Genomic DNA, 24,748 nt, shown 5'->3' on the forward strand with positions numbered 1-24,748 from the left:
TCACCATCCTTTTACACACATGTCATTCACAAACAACAAGACTTTAGTCATATTATGTTTGTGCATCTCATGTGCGGCAAAACCTATGTGGTAGTAAAGATAAAATATGGGAGGTGCATTTCCAAAATGAACTATCTATGCATAACAGAACAGTCATATTAGTTTGGCGACAAAAACATCCCTTTACCACCACATAGTATATGTACGTCACCTTGGTGGACCTACCTAAATTTCTTTTTCAAATGTGGGTTGTTGAAGAAATTTGAGTGTTTCCAAAGTCAGACTCGACAGATGTCAACAAAGACATAAATCCAGTATTAGGAATGGGTGTGTTCATTAACGGTGGGCATTCAAAGGAGACATGCTGATGGTCCGGCGTTGCATCAAAGTTGGAAATGTCCTATTAAAAATAGAAACAACAGTTACTTGCAGTGATTAATGGAAACATAATATTTTGACTTTTATAAAATAATATGATTTTACCATTGTAGTTCTTAAAGCCTTATTTTTAGACGCGTTTGTTTTCCTCCTCCTACATATTTTCTCCACAGTTGACTGCAGTCTGTTTGAACGTGGTCTTCCTTTCCTCTTAACATGAATTGGGCTTAGAACCATTCCGCTGTTGGTTGCAGATGGAGTAACATCATTACTGGTTTGGCACCCAACTCCGTTCGATGCTACACATTGCATTGGTTCGGTTGGGACCCCTAATGACTTTGCTATGAGGTGGAGTTCATCACATAACTGTTTTGTTGTATTCTCAGAGTCACAAGCAACCTCAGCTATATCATAAAAAGTCTTACACAATACTTGGTACCTTTGCATTCGCGGGTCGTCAGTACTTTTATTGTAGCCCGCATTTACGAGACTGTGTCTCCTTCGCACATTTTTTGACCAACGTCGGAGGACATACTTATCGGCTACAAATTCAATGTCTTCTTGTCCCAGTACCAAGAAGCTGTGGCGACACAATATGCCTCTAAACTCAAACAACAAACAACTGTATTCAATATTTGTTGTAACTGAATCGAGTTTCAAGTTGTGCATTCTGTGGTTTTTCTGGCCATTCCACATCCACTCTTCCTTGACGATATACTTCCAAACAATTTCATCTTTTGATACACTCTTCACGAAGCAATTCATCTTACCCCTAAATTTATTTTGTACCTCACTAAATTTGGCGTGTGTGTATTCTAATTGAAATTGTCTTTCAATCGGTGATTGAGAGCCATATGCAATAGTTGTATTCGCAGATGCGAAGTCCGCTTCAAACTCCTTTTCTGCCTTTTGTCTTAATGCATTGTCGTACTGTACGACAAATTGTTGCAAGGTTGTGCTAGAGTTGATGAATCCATCAAAAAATGCATTCATGCCTTCACTCCTTTGTGTGGTTGACATTCCAGCCCAGAAATGACTTTTCAAATAGCAAGGAACCCAACGATGTCTCTCATCATACAACGTACACAACCATTCATTTGCATTCAAGTCATACCTAGTAATAAAATCCACCCACCCTAACTGAAAGTCATTAATATAGATGGAATCGTACACAAGTTTCTTCAATTCCATCTTCATAGATTTGTAGTTTGTGTACCCTTGCAATTTTTCAGGAACCTTTTTCATGATGTGCCACAAACACCACCTATGTTTTGTGTTAGGAAATACAACTTTAATTGCGTTCATCATTGCCTTACACTGGTCAGTAACGATACCATGAGGTTCAATATTGGACATGTATCGACGCCAACACTCAAAAAGCCAGACAAACGTACTTGTGTCCTCACAAGAAACAAGGCCGCAACCTAACAAAATTGACTGCCCATGATGATTGACACCCACGAAAGGCGCAAATGGCATGTCATATTTGTTTGTTAAGTACGTTGTGTCAAATGACACCACATCACCAAAATCTTCGCATGCAGCTCTACTCCTTGCATCGGCCCAAAAGACATATTCTGTTATTTTCGTCCATGTCTATATCGAAGAAGAAGTTGTTGTTCAATTCTCTCATCTGTGAGAAGTGTCGAAGCAACGCTTGGCCATCCCCATCCTTGCACAATGACCTTCTTTGTTTACCAATGTAGTTGCGAACATCCCGCTCAATGAAGGTTATGTTATCATATCCACCGGCCTCACAAACCAGTGATCGAAAACTTTTGTTGATCCTAACACCGGCTTCGTCGTTGATGTCAACAGTTTGCCTAGCATGCATGTTTACTTTACGGTTGCCACGTATTAGCCTAGACTTCTGCGGACTTATGTCATGACTATGATCAGTGACAACACTCCTTATGTACCATTTCCCTTCCTTCTTCTCAACAGTTATACCTGCTTTGCACTATTTTTTTTGACTTGGCACGGTCTTCAATTCTGTGGGTATGGCAGAAATGTAATTTCCTTCACGCGAACATACTAACTTTATGTAGTTGATTTCATTGTCCGAACCCCGTAGTGAAATTTTGATCCTAACTCCAAACCCACTTTGTATAGCAAAATTTCTGTAAAACACCTTCACAGCGTCCAATGTATCAAAACACATATGGACTTTTGGAACAATTTCATCTTCGTTGACGTCATGTGGGTTGTTACTATTTATATCTTCATTCAGTTCATGCGAGGATTGGACAGGAATGGCTTCACCCATGCAAATATCATCAAGTGATGGAAAGGGCTCCATTACTACTGTTATTTGGTTAATAGGATACCTGCCAATGTGAATACTACATATATTCATTATTTCATCAAAAAAGAAAAATAGTTAGTGGCCATGTATGACATTCAAAATTGATTCAAACCGTAGGAAACATAGAACGTAAACGTGTCTGCAATGTTTGAAAACAACAACCCAAGTGCAATGAAGTTTCATAATTAATGCGGACATCAAATTTTTTTTTTCAGACAGAAATTTTTTTTTCTCAAGTTGTAATATGCACTTACTTGGAATGGAAGGTTACGATATTCAATGAGGACGACTGTGCAGCTCCAAACACCATTCAACGATGCCTGCCAACCTGCGTGCCTTTAATGTCCAAGCTCCCACCATAACTCTGCATTAACTTCTGTTAGGTAAGGGGGTTGGGGAGAAGTTAAAGGGTTGGCGATGGAACAGGAGACAAAACATTAATGACGATTAAACTTACTGAGGAAGAAAAGCAAGGGTATTATGGACATATCACCATGAACAACTTTTTCCATATAATGGACCCCGCGGCCCACTACTTATGCAACCATAAAAAGAGTGTTTTTTTGTTGGGTTACGGTGGAATATAGGAGGTAAGTGATGAACTCTTTCATTGTCGCATTATAGTGGTACATCATTAATTTTACACGAATGGTTTGCAAAACTGCGCATTTGTGAATTGAAATATTTAAAATTTTAACTTTTCTCAGTTGCAATGGAACCGTGGAAGGGGCTTGATGTAGAGGAAGAAGATTTGGCATCTTTCCTCCAAAAATGTAATTCATCAACAACCCTTATTCCTGGGCCAGCAGGAAATGTCCAGGCAGCTATCATTAACCGTGGTTCAGAACACGCACAAAGCACCCAAGAATTTGCACAGTCTATTACTGTTGCAAGTTATGAGAGGGATTTCAAATCAAATGCATGGTTATGGGCAGAGAAATTCATAAAGTTCCATGGTACATATGTTGTAGTGAACATCAATTTGTTGTCGTTATGAATATGAGCGAAACACTCATGGCAATTTTCATTCACAGGCCTGGTTAAGGACGGAGACATTAACAATAGTGCACACTTAGGAAGTTGTGACAGAACTGGTATACTTCCTTTCGTAGCATGCATTGTCAAACAGTGCAACCCAAATGGACTAGGCGATATGCAGATATGTGTGAAGGTATCATGTTTTAACACAAATAATATGTATTGGAAACAAATTGTTCTACTCATTTTATCCTTTCCAAGAACAGGACCCTACTGGCACCGTTTGGGCAAGTGTGCATCAGAAAGTACTTCTTCATCCAGAATATGGGAGAGATCTTACTGTTGGAGCAGTTTTACTTCTGAACACTGTAAGTCAAGTTTGCATCACACATATTTAATAAAGTGTTGTTTAACATGGGATTCGATTGCTTTATATCCTTGTCATACTAACGTTCTGTAGTTGTTCATAGCAAGTTGCGACTTTTGGTCATAGACATCAAATTTGCTACCTAAACATCATTGTCCGCAACATTGTGAAGGTACTCTTCCCAATTAGAAAGAACTTGACATTACTCCTACTAAATGTTTTCGTTTCCTAATAACTTTGGTCATTAATATGGAGAAACGCCTTTTTTGAGAACTAGATATTCAAAGCAGACATTTGTGAACCCACGGATGAACTAGTCCAAGCCACAATGAAGCCACTCATTGAGCCTCATCCATCACTTGATCCAAAGGTTCAGGAGATATTAAAAAAATTTGTCAATCCGTCCACTCAGTCTGTTGCTCACATTGGGGAGACCTCCTCCAACATTGAACCTTCCCAAAATGTTGATGATTAAATGTAAAACATGGGGTTATATTATTTAAGATGTATTTAGTTTGTTGTTTACATGTTCTTATGTGTTTTTTGTTTTAACGATTATGTGGTAAACCACAAAGGACCACCACTACTGTTGACTATGTTCACTATGTTATGTTATTGAAGACCAATTTTAACAAAAGAATAAATATTTTTGCTTCTAACTTCTTTCAACATTATAAGGTCATACATCATTTAACACGCACCGTAATGTGATGAACATAATGAAAGTGACTAAGGGCTGGAATGGGGTTTCCCTTTCTTCCAACGAGGCATATCCAATAAATTTATAAATATATCTCCTCCCAGAGGGGGGGACTGCTCGCAAATTAAATGGGGAGTGGTATACAGGTTTTTGGTCCTCACGAATAAGAAATAAAAATGGAAGATCCACCACAAGGGCAACAACATCGTGACCTCGCATTCATGAGAAATGAATTAATGGAAGTGAATTAGGGCTGGAATGAGTTTGTCTCCTCTCCTTGGATGCATATCCAATAAATTTAAAATAAAATATCTCCTTCCAGAGGTGGGGAGTGCTGCGAAATTAAGTGGGGAGTGGTACAAAAGATTTTGGTCTTCCCAATTTAAAAAAAAATTTCAAACACCCACCACAAGGACAACCACACCATGACCTCACATACATATACATAAAATGAAATGAAAGTAAGTAAGGGCTGGAATGGGTTTGCCTCCTTTCCTTTAATGCATCTCCAAAAAATTTTAAAAAAAATCTCCTTCCAGAGGTGGGGAGTGGTTCACAAGATTCTGGTATTCACATTTAAATATTTAAAATGGAAGACCCACCACAAGGTGAACTAAATCGTGACCTCACACACATGTACATAAAATGAAATGGAAGTGAATTAGGTCTGGAATGGGTTTCTCTCCTTTCCTTGGAGACATATCCAACAAAATTAAAATAAAATATCTTCATCCAGACGTGGGGAGTGCTGTGAAATTAAGTGGGGAGTGGTACAAAAGATTTTGGTCTTCCCAATTTAAAAAAAAAAATTCAAACACCCACCACAAGGACAACCACATCATGACCTCACATACATATACATAAAATGAAATGAAAGTAAGTAAGGGCTGGAATGGATTTGTCTCCTTTCCTTCAATGCATATGTAAAAAATTTAAAAAAAAATCTCCTTCCAGAGGTGGGGAGTGCTGTCAAATTAGGTGGGGAGTGGTTCACAACATTCTGGTATTCACATTTAAATATTTAAAATGGAAGACCCACCACAAGGTCAACTACACCGTGACCTCACACACATGTACATATAATGAAATGAAAGTCAGTTAGGGCTGGAATGGGTTTCTCTCCTTTCCTTGGAGACATATCCAACAAAATTAAAATAAAATATCTCCTTCCAGTGGTGGGCAGTGCTGTGAAATTAAGTGGGGAGTGGTACAAAAGATTTTGGTCTTCCCAATTTAAAAAAAAAATCAAACACCCACCACAAGGACAACGACATCATGACCTCACATACATATACATAAAATGAAATGAAAGTAAGTAATGGCTGGAATGGATTTGTCTCCTTTCCTGCAATGCATATGTAAAAAATTTAAAAAAAAATCTCCTTCCAGAGGTGGGGAGTGCTGTCAAATTAGGTGGGGAGTGGTTCACAAAATTCTGGTATTCACATTTAAATATTTAAAATGGAAGACCCATCACAAGGTCAACTACACCGTGACCTCACACACATGTACATATAATGAAATGAAAGTCAGTTAGGGCTGGAATGGGTTTCTCTCCTTTCCTTGGAGACTTATCCAACAAAATTAAAATAAAATATCTCCTTCCAGTGGTGGGCAGTGCTGTGAAATTAAGTGGGGAGTGGTACAAAAGATTTTGGTCTTCCCAATTTAAAAAAAATTTCAAACACCCACCACAAGGACAACCACATCATGACCTCACATACATATAAATAAAATGAAATGAAAGTAAGTAATGGCTGGAATGGATTCGTCTCCTTTCCTTCAATGCATATGTAAAAAATTTTAAACAAAATCTCCTTCGAAAGGTGGGGAGTGATGTCAAATTAGGTGGGCAGTGGTTCACAAGATTCTGGTATTCACATTTAAATATTTAAAATGGAAGACCCACCACAAGGTCAACTACACCGTGACCTCACGCACATGTACATATAATGAAATGAAAGTCAGTTAGTGCTGGAATGGGTTTCTCTCCTTTCCTTGGAGACATATCCAACAAAATTAAAATAAAATATCTCCTTCCAGTGGTGGGGAGTGCTGTGAAATTAAGTGGGGAGTGGTACAAAAGATTTTGGTCTTCCTAATTTAAAAAAAAATTTCAAACACCCACCACAAGGACAACCACATCATGACCTCACATACATATACATAAAATGAAATGAAAGTAAGTAAGGGCTGGAATGGGTTTGCCTCCTTTCCTTTAATGCATCTCCAAAAAATTTTAAAAAAAATCTCCTTCCAGAGGTGGGGAGTGCTGTCAAATTAGGTGGGGAGTGGTTCACAAGATTTTGGTATTCACATTTAAATATTTAAAATGGAAGACCCGCCACAAGGTCAACTACACCGTGACCTCACACACATGTACATATAATGAAATGAAAGTCAGTTAGGGCTAGAATGGGTTTCTCTCCTTTCCTTGGAGACATATCCAACAAAATTAAAATAAAATATCTCCTTCTACAGGTGGGGAGTGCTGTGAAATTAAGTGGGGAGTGGTACAAAAGATTTTGGTCTTCTCAATTTAAAAAAAAATTTCAAACACCCACCACAAGGATAACAACATCATGAACTCACACACGTGAAAATAAAAATAAATGAAAGTGTCTAAGGGCTGAAAAATGGTTTGTGTTCCTTCCAAGGACGCATAGCCAAGTAAACAAACAAACAAACCCTCCCAGACATGGGGAGTGCTATGAAATTAAATGGGGAGTGGTACACAACGTTTTGGTCTTCACAATTACAAATACAAAATGGAAGACCCACCCCAAGGTCAACAACATGAAGACCTCACATCCTTTCCTTGGATGCATATCCAATGAAATCAAATAAATTACTCCTTCCAGAGGTGGGGATCGGTGTTAAATTATATGGGGAGCGGTGGGAACGTTTTTGGTCTGCATAATTTCGTAATTAAAAACAAGAACATCATCACCTCACCTTTGTGTGAATGACCTTAAATATCAGTTCCTAAATGGTACACATTCCCAATAACGTAATGAAAAAATTAACCCCATTAAATGGAAATGGCCTGCTAAAGTGCACTGTCACATTCCAGTAATTAAAACATAAATACAGAGTCTTAACATTTTGTAATGAAGCACACAAGACCAACAGTCAGGTTAAAGAGGGGACCCATCAAATAATTACAGGGATCTACATAACAATTTTGTACATTCATGTACTTCATTACAACACAAAAAGTTAAATTCAATCTTGTTGTTCACATTCAATGTCAGTATGAGGTCAAATGTTAACCAAACCCTAACGTCTAACTAACAAGTCATAATACTGCAGCACATCTTGCCTCTGAATGTTGTCTACATCTAAAATCCATTTCCATATGTATTACTGCCTAATCTGTTGTAGTTGGTCCTGCATAACAAATATTAAAATTCCAACTCCATAAATGACAATATAATACACAAAGTCAAAAGTAACAACTTAAATGTCCTGTAACTTACATTGGTGTAGTCAGGCATGGTATTGCCATCAAATTTCTTCTGACCATCCCACAACTCCATCATTTGAAGAACAATAATCCCACAGTCATACCTACATCAACCCAAATAAATACATTCCTCATCACAAATTCAGACAAAACATGGAAGAACAACGCATTTAGATTGTATAAATGAAAACACATACAAGTTTGGTTGAATAGGAGTATTCTGGCATTCTGCTTCAAAGATTAGATATTCATCACCACATTTCAACAGCATACCAAAAAGCAATCCCATATTATAAGCCTACAATCAATCATGAAATCAATAAAATTAACTTTTATGACAACAAATACAAAACGTGTATTGAACATTTGTAGTGCTTACAATGGCATTATCTACTCTTTTGCGATTTTTATTGGAATGTCCAATTGAATCCAAGACATAAAGCTTCTTCTGTTGACAATTTACAGCATAGCACCACCAATGACCTTCATGCACCATCGGGGCAAACAACTGCATCAAATAATAAATGTATCACTTAACTTGGAAATTATTAAATATGCAGCAAAAATTACATATATGAAGAGGAATCTCACAAAATCAGCATCCACAATATCCTCCACAGAAATCAATCCTGCACGAAAGTAAGCCTCATAGTCTTTCAATGTCCATTGCCGTCTATTAATCTTCATCCTTCGTGAGTCGTTAAGAACATGACTCTACAATCAAAAGTGACATTACTTATTTCTAACTCAAATAAAGCTAAGTCATTCGTAACCAAACATTAAGTTGTTGTACCGCATATAACGGATTGAAAGCTACTCGCTTGACATGACCATATTTACGTCGTTGAAAGTACATCATTGTGCTTGCACCGAACAAAACAACCTACACAAAAGGATTCACCAAATCAGGCAAATGAATATGAAATTAATTTCATGGGGACTGCTATGATATTACATGGGGACTGACTACATAAATTTTGGTCTTCAGATTTTCAAATTATTTATTCATCACAAAGCATTGGGTCCCCAACATCAGCAACTCACTGTCATACAATTAGAAATACAAAAAATAGTTCTTACCATATTGTCCACCATTTTGCCAGGAGCAAAACCAGAGCATTTAGAGGTACCCAAAATTTGGCCATTTATATTGGCCACCAACCTACAGTTTAAGTCTGTCAGTAACAAATTTCATGCTTTGTTTAATCATTTTCATACATGTCACAAAAAATTGATTAATAATACCTATAAAGAGTACGGGCATAAGTAACAGTGTGGTACAACTTCATCAAGTCAACCCCTAATGAATCAAATGATGGCTGTTGTGGATCATATGGAGCAATCACTTGAAGTGCTAAAACCTCCCCAAACTGTTCAACATCAGATTCGGAGTTCAAATCAAAACCTTTATGAAGACGTTCACCAATTTCATCCTCCTGATCACGCTGTTCAACCTCAACCTCAACATCGGCTTCTTTGTGTAGACCTTCTGCACCCTTCTCGTCAACATTTTCTCCATCTTCTTCATCCCCTACATAAGATCTAGACAATATTTCTTCACGCAATTCCGTCATGTGCTTCTTCAACTTCCGTAGTCGTCTTCCATGTTTTCGCAGCTTCTTTAACAAGTCTTGCGTCGACGCAGCCTTGTTATCTACATGCGCTTTTTTAGATTGCCCTTCATGTCCAAGTTGCAAGGCTTCTCGAATAATTTCATTGTCATGGTCTTCTTCTCTCAACCTCCATTTCAAAAAAATCTAAATGAACAAATAACCTAACAGATTAGTGCTCAAATATAATTAACATTTTCATAAAGTAAAAATGGTAGGCAAATATAATTAACATTTTTATAAAGTAAAAATGGTAGGCACTTATACATGGGTCTCTTGAAATAACTTCTCAACGCGTCTTCTCTTTAATTGAAAGTCCGTCTAGCCCAAAATTCGTGGAAAAACAATCTCTGCATCTGACGCACATAATCGAAGCCGTTTTATGGCCCACAACTACAAAATAGAAATTTGTAAATCTCATCAATTTATATATTCTAAAAATCAGTAATAATCAGTAAATGAAGTTCTTTGTACCTGCAAAACTATTGTTGAGCCGCTTAAGCAGATTTTCGTTTGACCAAGTGCCAAAAAGGCACGACTTAAACTTTTTACCAGATACGTATGGACTGCTTTACCCCAGTTGTAAGTGGACAACCTATCTATATTGTCTAAAACACTGAACGGAATATTACAAATAGTTCTTGAATTCCTAGGGAAGTATAGGACAGCAAAACAAACTAAAATATACAATCGGCAAACATTATCAACATGAACAAACTCACCCTCTAACAAACTCTTAATGACATTAATAACATTTTCAACTGTTGGTAATTTATCTTTCATAACTGACCCCACAACACCATATATATTTTTTTCAAATTCCACATCCACCCCAACACCACCCAATCCTAAGAACATGGAGATATCACCACAACTTAATGGAATACACCGTTGCATGACACGAAAAGATTCCTGAGCCGGTAACCATCGCTTCAGCATCTCCAGCATAAGGGGATTACATATTTGGAACGGTTTCACTATCTGCAAACACCATTGGAATGGTGTATCTTGTAGCCTTGCACGATGGCTATCCAAAAGCAAGCCGTTAATTTGAACAATGTACTTCGTGTAACAAAAGGTCCGCAACCGACACTAACATTCAATCAAAATACATAAATTATAACTTATTTAAAAATCATACCCAAATAATGATAACAACCAATTCATAAAAGTGTGATGTGAATACCTTCTCATCAGATTGTCCTTTACCTGCCATCCTTGAAAGACATAGTATCAAATAATTACAGAAACCAAAAAAAATTCCAAAAATAACAAACAATAACAACAATATCAAACACCAAAGCCCAGCCCCTGAAACATAAAAAATTCCTATTTTCCATATCCAACCATAACTCAGTAACATTCGGCCACCATAATATTAAAAAACCCCCAAATGTGCTGCTATGAAAAATTTTGGTGTTCTCCAAACGCACAACATTGTCAAACACCACAACATGCCACTACAAAATTAAGACTACAAAACGACACCACAATGCAAACCAGAATATACCAACGACTCTGTCAAACAATGTTGCACCAAACTTGAAAAAAAAATTAAACGTTTTTCCCCCAAAGATTAAACCTTTTCGATTGGTGACGTTCTAAAACACGAACCTTACACTAAAACAGTGTTGCGGAACGGCTTCCGGTAGGTTGGTTGTCGTTGTCGTCGACTCGCTTCCACTGCATTCGATCCCCTCCGCTATCGTCGCTGTCGCAGGTGTGTCCTCTCACGGTCACCGCCTCCAGCCTCGCTTCTGTAACACCGCAACTTCTCTGTCTCGACTTCCTCCGACTATCTCAGTCTCTCTCCGCTGTTCCGCCGACTTCCTCACGCTGCCTTCACCTTTCCACACACTTCATCACCCTGTCTCCGCCTTTCCTTCGAGTTGCTCACGCTGTCGCCGCCTTTCCGCCAACTTTCTCACGGTGTTTTGGCCTCTCCTCCGACTTCCAGAAACTGTCCCCCCACTTCCTCCGACTTTCTCCCTCCCTGTCTCACGATCACTCTACAAATTTTGGGACACTTTCTCTCTCCACGTCTGCTTTACTTTTGGCAAAAAGAATAACCAACGCGCACGTGACCATGGCTTCTCTTTGATTTAAAAAACGTTAAAAAAAATTAAAAAAAGGTGTCACGTCACCCATGTCAAAATTGAGTTCGATTCTTATGTTCAAATATCATTTTCGTAAAAAAATATAGAACACAGATTGATAAATTTTAATATAAACTTTTTTCGAATACATGAATCAGAAACAGAACTCGTAATTGTGATTAGAAAACAATACCAAACGCATAATGTAAATCTTGTGAAAGAAATGGACAACTAACTAGAAAAGAAATTTCAACAAACAGGGTGAATAGCAAACCAAGTTTGGATGAAAGTGAGAACCAGAGCAAGAAGAGCAGCAAGGAAAGCAATGATTGACCAAGGGTTGTTGAAATAAGTATGATAACCAAGAGCAAGCCATGCTCTGTGTCTCTTCCTATAATGCTTTTCAATTTTCCGTCTAACACCTAAATAGCTCTCACTGTTAGGCACCAAGTCAGTACTTATAGTGTTGAAGAGTTTCGCCACTTCTTCATCACTCCCAAGTGAATTGTGGAGAACCTTCGCTGATCTCAGCTCCTTCACATCCTCAGGGTGGTCGATGAGGGAGTCCATGAAAGCCACAAAGGAACTAATCTCGAACTTGTTCTCAAAATCTGGACACATCTCATACGCTATCAGGTTGTGAAAAGTAGGAGCTGTTGTGTCATCAACTGTGATCTCTGGAAGTGTGAGTTCAGCACGAAGCCACATCCACCGATAAGAGAAGGAAATATCTCTGAGTCTGCGTGATTTTTGTACCTTCAGTTTAATCCCTGCTGCTTTCAGCTCCTCTATGTTCCTGTATGTTGTCATGTCCAAATCTTCGTTTTTTTTCTTCTTCTTTTTCCCCTTTTGTGCGTCACCTTTCCGATGGTGGGGTTCCTTTTGAGCGTCGTCGAGGATGTACCTGCGAAGCTGATCCAGAAGATGAAAAGGTGAGTCCTTGCTTATGTCTATTATGTGTTCTTGACGAAGGGAGTCTTCACTCCTCACATAAACGCTTGTGTCCCCATCTTCATCCAATGTTCTGAAAAACAAGATATAATATTTGTGTATCAATGAAATGCAGTTTAATTCAATTCTACAAAATCAGTTTGTAAAGTGATGTTTATATCAATTTATATATCATAAATTGACTTTATCTCTAATTGATGTAGAACTTCTAACACATTCCTATCACGTTAAAACATATATATTTCAAAGCAGAATTAAACATTAATGTGTGGTTTAATAGCAACTAGACAACTGCTAAAACAATAGATTAACAAATAATCAATTTTGTTAAAGTAGACTTTAATTCATGACTTTAAGAGTACGTTAAGAAGTGAAATTTTACTCTATAAAACCAATTTGTAAGATAAAATTTAAACTTTATATATTAGTTGTATATCTAGTCGACTTGGAATTTCTAAATATTAGAAATACAAACTGTGAGATATTTGAGACAGAAAATTATGTGTACCTGTCTTCATTTTTCTTAAACTTGCTCGCGCCATGAATTTTTCGTCTTTGCTCTGATCTATTTGGTGACAAATGGTGGCACTTAAGAAAATTGTTCATGCTGTTAACCAGTGTGTCATCATTCTGGTGGCCTGACAAGAGTTTAAGCACTTCATAGGGAAGCTGGTTCTCTAACAGAAGCACATCCTGCCACACAAGAACCAGTTGGTCAACCTTAACATTCAAGTCTTCGGGATGACTAAGGTTTCCCTTGTCCAAGATTTGTAGCAGAGAACAGCCATCCACAAATAGCACCCACGAGAGGTTTTCATCGTCACCACGGAAGTCTCTGATGACATCCTCAGCATACCGTTGTTTGAATTGTTTGACGTGTGATGCAAACTTTCGATACAGAGTTTCAGCATCTTGGTTGGTGCGTTCAAGGTACTTTGCTGCCCACATAAGTTTGTATTTTTCTCCCAGCTCCAGGTTCGGTTCACCATGATGGATTGGACCAATAGAAACCAACCTGGGAGAGTAATGCTTCTTCGAATGCTTTCGATCTCGGAGATAATGTGCTACCTTTTGTATCTTTGGAACTGTATTTTGTGGTCTTTCCTTTGCCTTTTCTAGTTCACTAAAGTTCCTGTTCAGGAATGGTGTCTCACTCATGTTGTGCAATGATGCTATTGTAGTATTGGTTTGGTGGGTATTTGTCGTGTTCTAGACAAGTAAAGTTGTTCACGAAAATAGTTCATGCTAATGCACTTTAAATAGTAAGAAATTACTAAGTAAAAGAAGAATTTTCCACGACTATCATACACAGATATAATATACGTACAAGATACGATATGTAAATACGTGCATTTATTTTAAAAATAGTAAGATCTAATATATATACATATCAAAAAAATATAAAAATTCTTAAAACATAATAAATATATAATATTTGAATATAAATTAAAATTATATATATTAAAAATAATCAAAATAAAAAACTATAAATTATTGTTATCACAAAAATACTACCGTTTTCATTAATAAATATCGATTATAAATTATCATACATAAATACATAATCTAAATTCAAGTATCATAAATGACCAACTTTTTCTCCGATCTCAAACTTGAATTTCACGTATCATTATAGAGAAAATTCTTAAAAAAAAAGAAAGACCTGAATTAAATTCGTATAAAAGTCTAAAATAACTTTCATAGTAAAATTTTAAACTAATAAATTTACACGTTTTCGTACCTAGATTCTTCCATTATGAATTCAGAAATTGAGGAATATACATATTGCCTTATCTGAATAATGGTTTCTAGGTAGTGTGTAGATTTAACATGCAAAAAACAATGAGGAATAAGAAAAGCTGAAAGTACTTTGAGTCTATAGTTGTGGATATGATTCTTGGGGTAAAGAAGGAGACATAGTACTTGATGCTTTTTAGCTTTGTGAATGTTTCAAGTTTGGAATGAATAGTGAGAAATTGCTGTGAAAAAGGCATGTAAAAGTGGATTCATTGTGCTTTGCTAGTATTTCAAGTATGAATAGATTCCTGCTGAAAATGGTAGGTACGTAAGTAGAATCTTATTTTACACTAAAGACACCTTAATTTTCTTATAATTATCTAGCATAGCATGGATTCCATAAGAGGAAGTGATACTAAATGAAGAACAACATGCTTTGCACAAACGAACCTGAGATTCTTTCGTACTGGTTTCATACAAATTAGAATATTTTAGGATACAGAAGAAGACATAATACCTGTTTTAGGTAAAACTATAATCTCTTGGAACTAAAAACATAAAATATTTGTTTTGTAAGGTCCATCATCTTCACTTTTCCACAATCTACAACATTTAAACATTAGTTTTAAAGATATGATTGATATTTTGTTATATAATATATCATTTATATTCCAAGCTTATACTTACAAATTCTTAGACTTTACTCACTATGCTTACTAAATATGGTTTGAATTGCAATTAACTTCCAGATTCAATTTTACTTTAGTTTAAAATAATATTTGATATTCCAATTTTTATTCAATATACCAAATTGTTTTAATATAGACTTTAAACACGGTAAAAAAAAATGATAGAGTTATCATTTTGCCCCTCTAATCCAATTATAGATTGTATATTTGATTTATTATATTTATTGTTGTTTAACGAGATCGTATGACGTGAAAGTATTGCATAAATAGTTAGATTATTCAATTAAATATTAATAATTTGTCAAATTGAGAACATAAAAAAGTGTGTTTATTTTCTTAAGTCCGTATGTACGAATGAAGTTAAATATATATTTAGTAGTGTTTACAACTATAGTTTTTAGTATAGATAACATATTTTACTATTGTTATATTTTATATATTGGTCTCAACAGATTTTGTAAACACAAAGTAGTATTTTCTAAAGAAAAATAATGAACTGCTTTATGCTTCAATTCTGTGTTAAATATTAAAATATATTTACTACAAAGATAAGTTGTTTACAAAATATTTATTATCTTTTATTATCCATTTGATATGTATTTTTAAGTAACCATACTTGTGTAAATTTTGACATATGTGAACTATAAAGAAATATAACGATGTTCGATATATGCGCATTTTATATACCAAGAAAACTAAATAGAAAATAACATATCGTATATTTATTTAGTATTTCAAAATATCTTATGGTCTTTCAATTCATATCATACATCTATTTCTTGTGTGGTTTAAAAACAAATAATATATGCATACAATTTCACTCTCCGGTACACTTTCAACCGAAATACAAAAATTCACTATAAGAAAATATTTTATAAATAACTAATTTTAGTAATAAAAAATTGTTAATTAATATAGAGACTAATTATAATTCTTTATTCATAATAGTGATTGTTTTAATAATTAATAACTTTTTATTTTATAAATTAATATATAAATTAGTCATTAAAGTGACTAACAACTTTTAATCATTAAAATTGATGTTTAAAAAAATATTTTCTTGTAGTGATCTTAATTTAAAAAATCAAAACTAAAAGTTAAGTTTGCAAAAGACCACAATCTGAATATTTTAAATTTTCTTTTATTTTATAGTCTTCATATTCTTATTCTTGATTATTGAGATTTGTTTAAATCGTAATTCTTGTGAAACTTAGTCATCACTATACGACGATAATCTTTTGGAGTCACGTATAACTTAATATCATGATCATAATATACTTATCCAAAATTGCTCAATCGAAAAATATGATAAACATATTACATTATCTTTTAAATTTCAGAAAGTATAATAAAGTAATAATTAAGGATGTCAAAAAAATCCGTACCCGTGAATATCCGCAGATAAAACCCGCAATGGGTAGGAAACGGATATTAAAAATGGATACCCGCTATTCGTGTGTACCGGTATTTTTGATACCCGCATGTTAACAGGGCGGGTACGGGTATCATAGTATCCGTACCCGTGGATACCCGTACCCGCTAAACTTTAATTCACAAAAATACCCTCATATATATATATATATATATATATATATATATATATTGGTAAAAAATATTCTAGCCTAATTTTTTCTAAGTTGCACATCTTGTCTTCTGTCTTCATTCTTCAAACTTCAATAGTATTGGTACGTTGTCTTCTTCCAAGTACACCCCTGACATTCTTCTCTTTCCTTTATTTGAAATTGGGCATATACATCAAATTCTATATAGACAATAACGTTTATGGTATGCTTGTTGTCAAATGATGAAATCAAAATAAGAATATTTGGCACGTGGCAATTGAGGTTTATTATTTGTTTATTTTGTTTATTTTTTAGGAATCAATTGGAGAAAGTGGACTTTTTGATCAAAACATTAATTAAACACTAGTGCAGGAAAGAGTTTCTGCCGCGGTTATTTTAGTCTTTTGGCCCCGGTTTAAGACCCGAGGCATATATTGCCGAGGTAAAAAATGTTACCTTTCTGCCTCGGTTTACACCTGAGGCATATTCAATCATTATTGCCTTAGTTCTAGAATAACCGAGGCCTAATATAGACATTAAAAATAAAATAAAAATTAAAACAACCCAGCCTTTCTGCCTGAGTTCCATAATCAACACAGAATCCCCAAACCCACTGTTCCTTTACACTTCAACCTGCACACAGAAAATACACCCAAACACCATACTCACTCCAACTCGCACCTCAGTTCATTCACACATACTCTGTTGTATTAAATCACAAAGAAAAAGAGGAAGAAAAAGGTTGGACGGCTAAAGAAACAAAGGAGAAATAATCGCCGCGGGCGAGTCAGAACTTCGAACGGAGGATGATGGCGTCGGAACTTCGAACGGAGACGACAATGAAGGCGAACCAGAGGCGACGAGCAGCACCGGCGAACCAGAGTCCCTCACTGCGTGTGGCGGCGTGCATTTGTCGTCTGTGGTGCAGCGACGAGCAGCACCGGCGAACCAAAGTCCCTCTGCTTCCGCCATGTCTCCACGTCGTCGGTGTGCGCAATGGTGGTGGCGCGTCAGATGGCCAGTGACGCTACCGCAACGTCCCTCATTGAAAGATCTTACCTTTGAGATTGGATGTTGGATGTGAGATGTTGGAGAGAAAGAAAGTTTGAAACTTTGGAAATGATTGGGTTTGATTTTGGAGATGGAGAGAAAGAAAGTTTGAAGTGTTAGAGAAAATGAGGAAGAATGTGGTGCAAAGAGGAAGACGAGGATTGTGGTTGATTTTGGTTTATTTAACCTAAACTTTCCACCTTCCTGCAGTGCAAATAAAATCAGAACAGTGTGAAGTTTATGCCTCGGGTCTTAAACAACAGAGACAAAACCCTTTTCGTTTAATTGAAAAATTAAAAATGACGGGAGAATTAAAAATTTTGGCAGACATTAGGCCTCGGGTTTGAGTGAACCGAGGCATAATGTAAGTTTTTGCCTCGGGTATTGAAATAACCGAGACATTAAAGGTTGAAAAATTTCAAAATTGCCATCGCGTGTTTATACGCCTCGTTTGCTGTACAACCGAGGTATAAAGAGCGAGTTAAAAAGTCAAAACTGTAGTAGTGAAAGAATTTTCATTGTGTTGAACGTCATTTTATATCTACTTTTATAATTATTTGAACTTGAATGAACTTGAGTTTATTTGAACTTTATTTAAAATTTATGACAATGATGTATTTTATTTTATTTTATTTGAATTTATGATTAAATATTTATTTTTTAATAATTTTGTAAATACTCGCGGGTACCTATGGATACCCGCGGATATGAAAAATATAGGCGGGTACCCGCATAATGGATACCCGACGGATATGGGTATGGGTACGGGGCGAATATTTATCTAGTGGGTAGGGTACGGGGGGAGCTACTATCCGTACCCTACCCGCCCCATTGACATCCCTAGTAATAATTATATCCGTAGTTTTTTTTAATCAATGGATATACAATGTAGATAATATAAAGTCTCTTTCAATTCTCAAAAATATAACTATATAGAAATTAAATATTAAATATACTTACAATATAATTGTCAATATCAGTCCCACAATCGCACTAGTATCATTATATTCTGCGTACTATCAAAAATAAGACGATATACAAATTGTAATTTATGACTATGTAGATATATGAATTATGGTTACGTGAAATAATTAAAACAAAGGACCACACACCAATGCAAAAAGGATAATTGACAGTGGCTATTTTTGCTATTCTGCCTCGATTTCAAAACCGAGGCATATAAGACCAAGGCAAAAAAATGTCAATTTTTGGCCTCGGGTGTTACTTGAGGCAGAAACTCACCTTTTTACCTCAATTCTAATGAGAACCAAGGCCATATACCCCTTATTTCTGCCTCGGTTCTAATGAGAACCGAAACCATTTGTCCTGTTAACTTTTTAAATAAAATTTTTGTTTTTGGTTATTCCCACAATTTTTAACCTGCATATTTTTTCAAAAAACCAGACCAGTCAAACCAGAAACAAAACTATACATTTTATGAAACATGACATCATCCACAATCCAAATACATTTGAAAGTATCTTGTAACAACAAGTCAATATCCTAATCAATACTATTGTATATCTGAATTATAAATTTGACACATGTTATCCTACTAAACTTTATGGATTTCGCAATAATTGGTGTAGTACTCTTGAATGTCTGCAAAATAAGAGATTAATTTAAGAAAATAATTAATCACATATACATACAATAAAACTAATACACAATAGACTATAAATTCATAGACTCATTACAAAAATAAGAACCTGGGAGCATGAAAAGTGAAGCGAATAACAATGGGAGGATGCAACGATACTCACGTTCCCGAAAGTTATACAGTCCCACCACAGTGCAACAATACCTGATAAAGAACACAACCATAGAAACACAAGAAATAATAAAAAATAGGAGAAAAAAAATAAAAACCAAGAAAATCCCAACAAAAGCCTAACAAAACGCAAAAAAATAGCCTAAATCACAAAAACAATTATACAAAATGCAAAATAAAAAAAGGGGAATCACGTAATTTTTTGAATTTTAACTAACCACTACACGTAGGGAGAACATGGTAGAGTGCGACGGTGGCTTGCCGAAACAGGAGGAAGGGTGGCACGAGAGACTAACAGACAATGGAGAAGCTTAGTTTGGGGAAAACAAACAGTTGTTGATGGCGTGGAATGGTGGCGCAACGGAGACTGGCGCGGTGGCTGCGTGGGACGAGCCAACAGCTATTGTGGAACCCAAATGACCGCAATAGCGTGGAAGGTGGCTCGACGGTGGCTAATGGCGTGAATGGAGGCAGGACAATGACGGTTGTGGATGGCTGCGGCGTGTTCAGAGGAGAGAAAACACGAATGTTGCATTGTAGAAAATGAAGAACAATGCATTTGCATTTTGAATCCCTAACTTGGTATATGGCCTCAGTTCAATTTTTAACCGAGGTAAAATAGTGATTTTTGGCCTCGGTTCAATTATAAGCGAGGCCAAATGTCACTCTCCCAGTTAATTTTTTGCTTCAGGTTAGGGAAACCGAAGCCTAAAAGCTTTATGGCAGCGGGTCTACTGCAACCGAGGCAGAAAAGTAGGTTCTGCTTCGGTTATTGAGGGAACCGACGCAGAAAAGCTGGTAGGAATTGTAAAAGTGCCGTTGCGCCATTATATGCTTCGATTTCCTGATAACCAAGGCCTATAACGCGAGTTAAATAGTCAAAACTGCACTAGTGACTATACTAAAAATAAAATCCATACATTGACATTTTTGTTGGGTTGGCTCACAACTATGTGTCTAAAATGTCTAATCTAGTCAAATTTATTTTGTCTCACTATTTAATCTAAGTGGAGAGGGGTATTTTTGGTAAAAAACATAGATTTATTTTTGCACCCCAACAGAGAAAATTTGTTAGCATGTTCATGGAGTTGCTTCAGTAAAGTTGTGACTTTTTATTTGTTCATCGTTGGATCGAGCTGAAAGTTTGGTAGTAGATTTGCGGCATAAGGTTCTTTATTTTGTTGGGATCGTCAATAAGAGGTATGAGGTTAGAGAAATCAATCTCGCACTATTGTTCTATTTTAGATTTCTCTTTCTTTGTTCTTCCTATTTGAAAGCTTTATTTCTTTGATGTATTGGCTGGTTATAGGAACTTTTTTGTGCTTTTTATTTGATTTTCTTGTACTCATATTTGATCTTAGTGGAGCTTGATTTACTTGCTTGTGCCCGTGGACTTTTACTTTTTACATTGAGAGGGTTTTGCATCGTTAAAAATAGAAACATAATATATATCAAACAAGTGTAGTACAGAGAGTTTAGAAGTTACATCTAATCCCACTGAGGAAGAACTTAACTGCTCATAATGATATATACAACAAGAACATAACAAGAACATGGAGTAGTTTTCCTCCTTCCATAGCTTACAAAGGATGTTATAATATGAACCTAAGCTAATGGAGTTTCCCTATCTAGAATGACTTACAAAATCAACATGAAAATAATAGAGACATGCTCTATATTTATAAAAATTCTAAGTATTGTTCTAACTCTCCTCCAAGTAGATCAACTATGAAGGTTTCCTTAATGAGTAGGTTTGCTCCCAAGCTTGGGTAGTCAACTTGGTGATCAGCAATGGAGCTTTCCCTTCCATGGGGGTTTTCTCTTGAAGCTCAGCTGTCATTCTAGAGCTTTGGATTTCCTTATAGTGAAGGTTTCCTTAAATGTGGCTTAGCGCCAATATCGCTACTCTAGCTTAGGCTCATATTTTGAATTTTCTCATTTCATCTCTTCTAGTTGAGCTTCAACTTTGGGATTTAGCACCAATTTCTTAATTTTTTTCATTTTTCCTGCAAAAATAGTACAAATATGTTAAATTCCACTTATTATAATTTTTTCACTCCACAATCCATATATTTTAATGCAAAAGGAGTTGTTTTAGTAATTTTTGCATTGAATTTAAGAAAGATATGTGTCTAAATAATATGCAATTTAACTAAAACTGAACACTTATCACCTTCCAAAATTTCTTAAATTTTAATTTCCTTCTAATTTTTTTATCCAAACAAGTCATTTTAATGTAAAAAATTTAATTTCTTCAAATAAATGAATTAGCCTTCTAAATATCTTCTTCTAAACAAGACATAAAGAATATACATCATTTAAAGTGTGTTACCTAAAACTATAAAATAATGTGTTTCCTAAGCATCGACTAAAATGTGTGGTATTTCCATCTAAGGCAACGATTTTAAAACATTTGTAGCTTTAGGAAAAAAATTGTTGCCTTTCAGCAACGGTCAAATTACATACTCCACGGGTAGAAAATTTTAGCCAAACTATTTCTTTATTGGTTTGTTTAAACCCATTTGTTGTCAATGAAACCAATTTTTTTGGAGGGGAAAGTTAAGATTGAACGTATGATCAATGATGATCTCATTACAAGAAAATCTCTTACTAGTGACCAATTTTAAGGGTAAAAAAATAATTAGTCACTGTAGTGACAAATTTATATATCAATTTATAAACTAAAAATTATTGGTAGCTAAAATAGTTTTTAAATTAGTCATTGTAATGAATTGGTCTCTAAATTGGTCACTAACATTAGTTATCAAGGGTTTAGCTACAAAAAAAATTAGTTTCTAAATTTGCCCCATTAGTGACAAAGTTAGATACAAATTTAGAGACCAATTTTTTTGGTATCTAATGCTAGTGATCAATCTAGAGACAAATTCACTATAGTGACCAATTTAAAAATTATTTTAATTACCAATAATTTTTAGTTTATAAATCGGTATCTAAATTTGCTAATAGAGTGAAAAATTATTATTTTTCAGTAAAATTGGTTGATAATAAAATATTTTCTTGTACTGTCTGAATCATTATAAATTTTTGGTGTGTTTTTCATTCTTTCTATCATATTTATTATTCATTCATTTCTTTTATATATTAATCAATATTGATAGATTCTAGTTTTTATATATTGAAAACATTTTAAGAAATAAATTTTTAACTAAAAAAGCTTTAAAACCAATTCATCCCGTTACCACTTTATTTAGCAAAGTTTGTCTCTTGTTCTAATATTCCAAGCTATACACAACGGAAATTTAGTGTTTTTATGAGTAAGCTATAGACGAGGGAAATTTGGTGATTTTGTGAGTTCTTGTTAGCATTTTGATGGGAATTTGGGCAATGTGTGGTGAGAGAGTTGGGTGGTTCTTGACAAGCTTTCAGAGATGGAAAGACAAGAGATGAAACCTAAAAAACACAAAGTATACGAGAGAAATGGAATGGAAATTAACGATAGATGATAATGAGCATGTAAAAAGTAAATGGAAAAGAGGTAAGATACAATGATCCATAATCTAGAAGGCTAGCAACAACTCTAGAAGTCTCTAGACACACTGTCTTGAACGCTCCATAAAAGTCCATAGGTGAAATTTGAGACTCCATTTTACACATAAGAATCTAAGGTTAGTTATTCCAACCTAGGTTAGCGTATTCTAATATCCAAAAGCTATTGAAACCTATGCATATTTTAAAGCTATTACTTTTGTTAGTAGGAAGTTTTCTTCTACATCATTTACATATTTTTGTTCTTTTACTTACCTTTCTCAAAAATCCTCTACAAAATCTTCTTTAATTAAAGATTTCATTCTGTTATTATTATCATATTTTCTCATTCTTTGATTTCTATTTGTGGTTATCATATGACTGTGATCATGATTGGTAAAGGAGTAGATGATTTGATGTACCTAAGTTGAAGGAAGTCTATAGTGTTTCTGAAAAATTTATATACTTTATATCCTTTACATCCCTTTTGTTTCAATTTTAATTATATAAAACTGGCATGATACCCGTGACTATGCACGGTCTATATATTTTTTTTTATTATGTATTTGCACATAAATTTATTCGTGTTATATTATAAAATTGATATAATAATTAATATATAAAAGAATAATAGTATTGTAAAATTAAAATTTGTTATTGTCAACTTTGGTCCTTATAAAATAAAAACACTAAAATAATAATTATAATAACAATACTAATAATAAGAAGAAGAAGAAAAAATACCAATAAAAAACACATTATATTGGATTGTTAACTTTTGATTTAGAGGATAGTGTTGGCTAATAAATCGTAGTATAATATTTAACCGACTGTATTCAATAAAGTCCTATATTAAGATATTGTTATCAGACATTGACTCTCAATTATTTGTGTTTTACGACTAGAGTTGTTAGTTATATATTATATTAAAATGAAATGTATATGTACTTATAGTTGTTAAAATAAAATATACGTATATTCAGTGGCAGATCTTGACGAAAATTGTTGGGGGAGCCAAAATAATACATCAAAAATTTATATATTTAATTATTGTCACAAATGAAATAAAAGTAAATACATAATTTAGTATAACAATAACTAAAAAAGAAATCACACATATCTAAAAAATTATCAAAATAAAATTCAATAATAATCAAACCACACTTAAAATCCAGTTATAAAAAACACAAAGTACAATATTTGTTTTCTATTTTCATAAAATAAAAAATTAATATACAAGAGGTTGATTAAATAAATGATTAAACTAATAGTTTACTATGAAGTGAGACAAGAGAGAATTAACTTCTTTATTTTTTCAAGAATGGAAGAAAACTGCCGAAAGATGAGAGCAAAAATAACATATCTTTTTATCTTCATAAACAAAAGAAGATAGGTGAGAACAATTTGTGAGAAACTCAAGACATATAATGGAACTACAATTAAAATTCAGTTATAAAAAAAACACACAGTATAATATTTTTTCTTCTATGTTCATAAAATAAAAAATTAATATAAAACAGGCTCATTAAATAAATTATTAAACTAATATTTCACTATCAATTGAGACCAAAGAATTACCTTCTTTTTTTTCTAGAGTATGGA

General features: G+C 34.6%; 3 protein-coding genes across 3 annotated transcripts; all 3 read right to left on the reverse strand.

Moving 5' to 3' along the window:
• Positions 1-238: 238 nt before the first annotated feature.
• On the reverse strand, positions 239-1,857 carry LOC114180501 (protein FAR1-RELATED SEQUENCE 5-like). The gene is made up of 2 exons (XM_028066816.1): positions 484-1,857; positions 239-400 (listed from the first exon to the last, which is right to left on the reverse strand). The coding sequence occupies exons 1-2, from the start codon at positions 1,855-1,857 to the stop codon at positions 239-241; spliced, it is 1,536 nt and encodes a 511-aa protein (XP_027922617.1).
• A 5,948-nt stretch (positions 1,858-7,805) lies between these two features.
• LOC114181513 lies at positions 7,806-11,752 on the reverse strand. Its single transcript, XM_028067985.1, has 11 exons — positions 10,991-11,752; positions 10,279-10,896; positions 10,072-10,197; positions 9,440-9,951; positions 9,275-9,356; positions 8,988-9,077; positions 8,786-8,908; positions 8,574-8,702; positions 8,392-8,492; positions 8,208-8,298; positions 7,806-8,118 (listed from the first exon to the last, which is right to left on the reverse strand). The coding sequence occupies exons 4-11, from the start codon at positions 9,766-9,768 to the stop codon at positions 8,092-8,094; spliced, it is 972 nt and encodes a 323-aa protein (XP_027923786.1). The 5' UTR covers positions 9,769-9,951; positions 10,072-10,197; positions 10,279-10,896; positions 10,991-11,752; the 3' UTR covers positions 7,806-8,091.
• Positions 11,753-12,006: 254 nt separating this feature from the next.
• LOC114181512 (UPF0481 protein At3g47200-like) lies at positions 12,007-14,068 on the reverse strand. Its single transcript, XM_028067984.1, has 2 exons — positions 13,360-14,068; positions 12,007-12,924 (listed from the first exon to the last, which is right to left on the reverse strand). Exons 1-2 carry the CDS (start codon positions 14,007-14,009, stop codon positions 12,150-12,152), a joined length of 1,425 nt encoding a protein of 474 aa, XP_027923785.1. The 5' UTR covers positions 14,010-14,068; the 3' UTR covers positions 12,007-12,149.
• Between the last annotated feature and the right edge of the window lie 10,680 nt (positions 14,069-24,748).

The sequence above is a fragment of the Vigna unguiculata genome, chromosome 4 (assembly GCF_004118075.2).
Source record: "Vigna unguiculata cultivar IT97K-499-35 chromosome 4, ASM411807v1, whole genome shotgun sequence".
Lineage (NCBI taxonomy): Eukaryota > Viridiplantae > Streptophyta > Magnoliopsida > Fabales > Fabaceae > Vigna > Vigna unguiculata.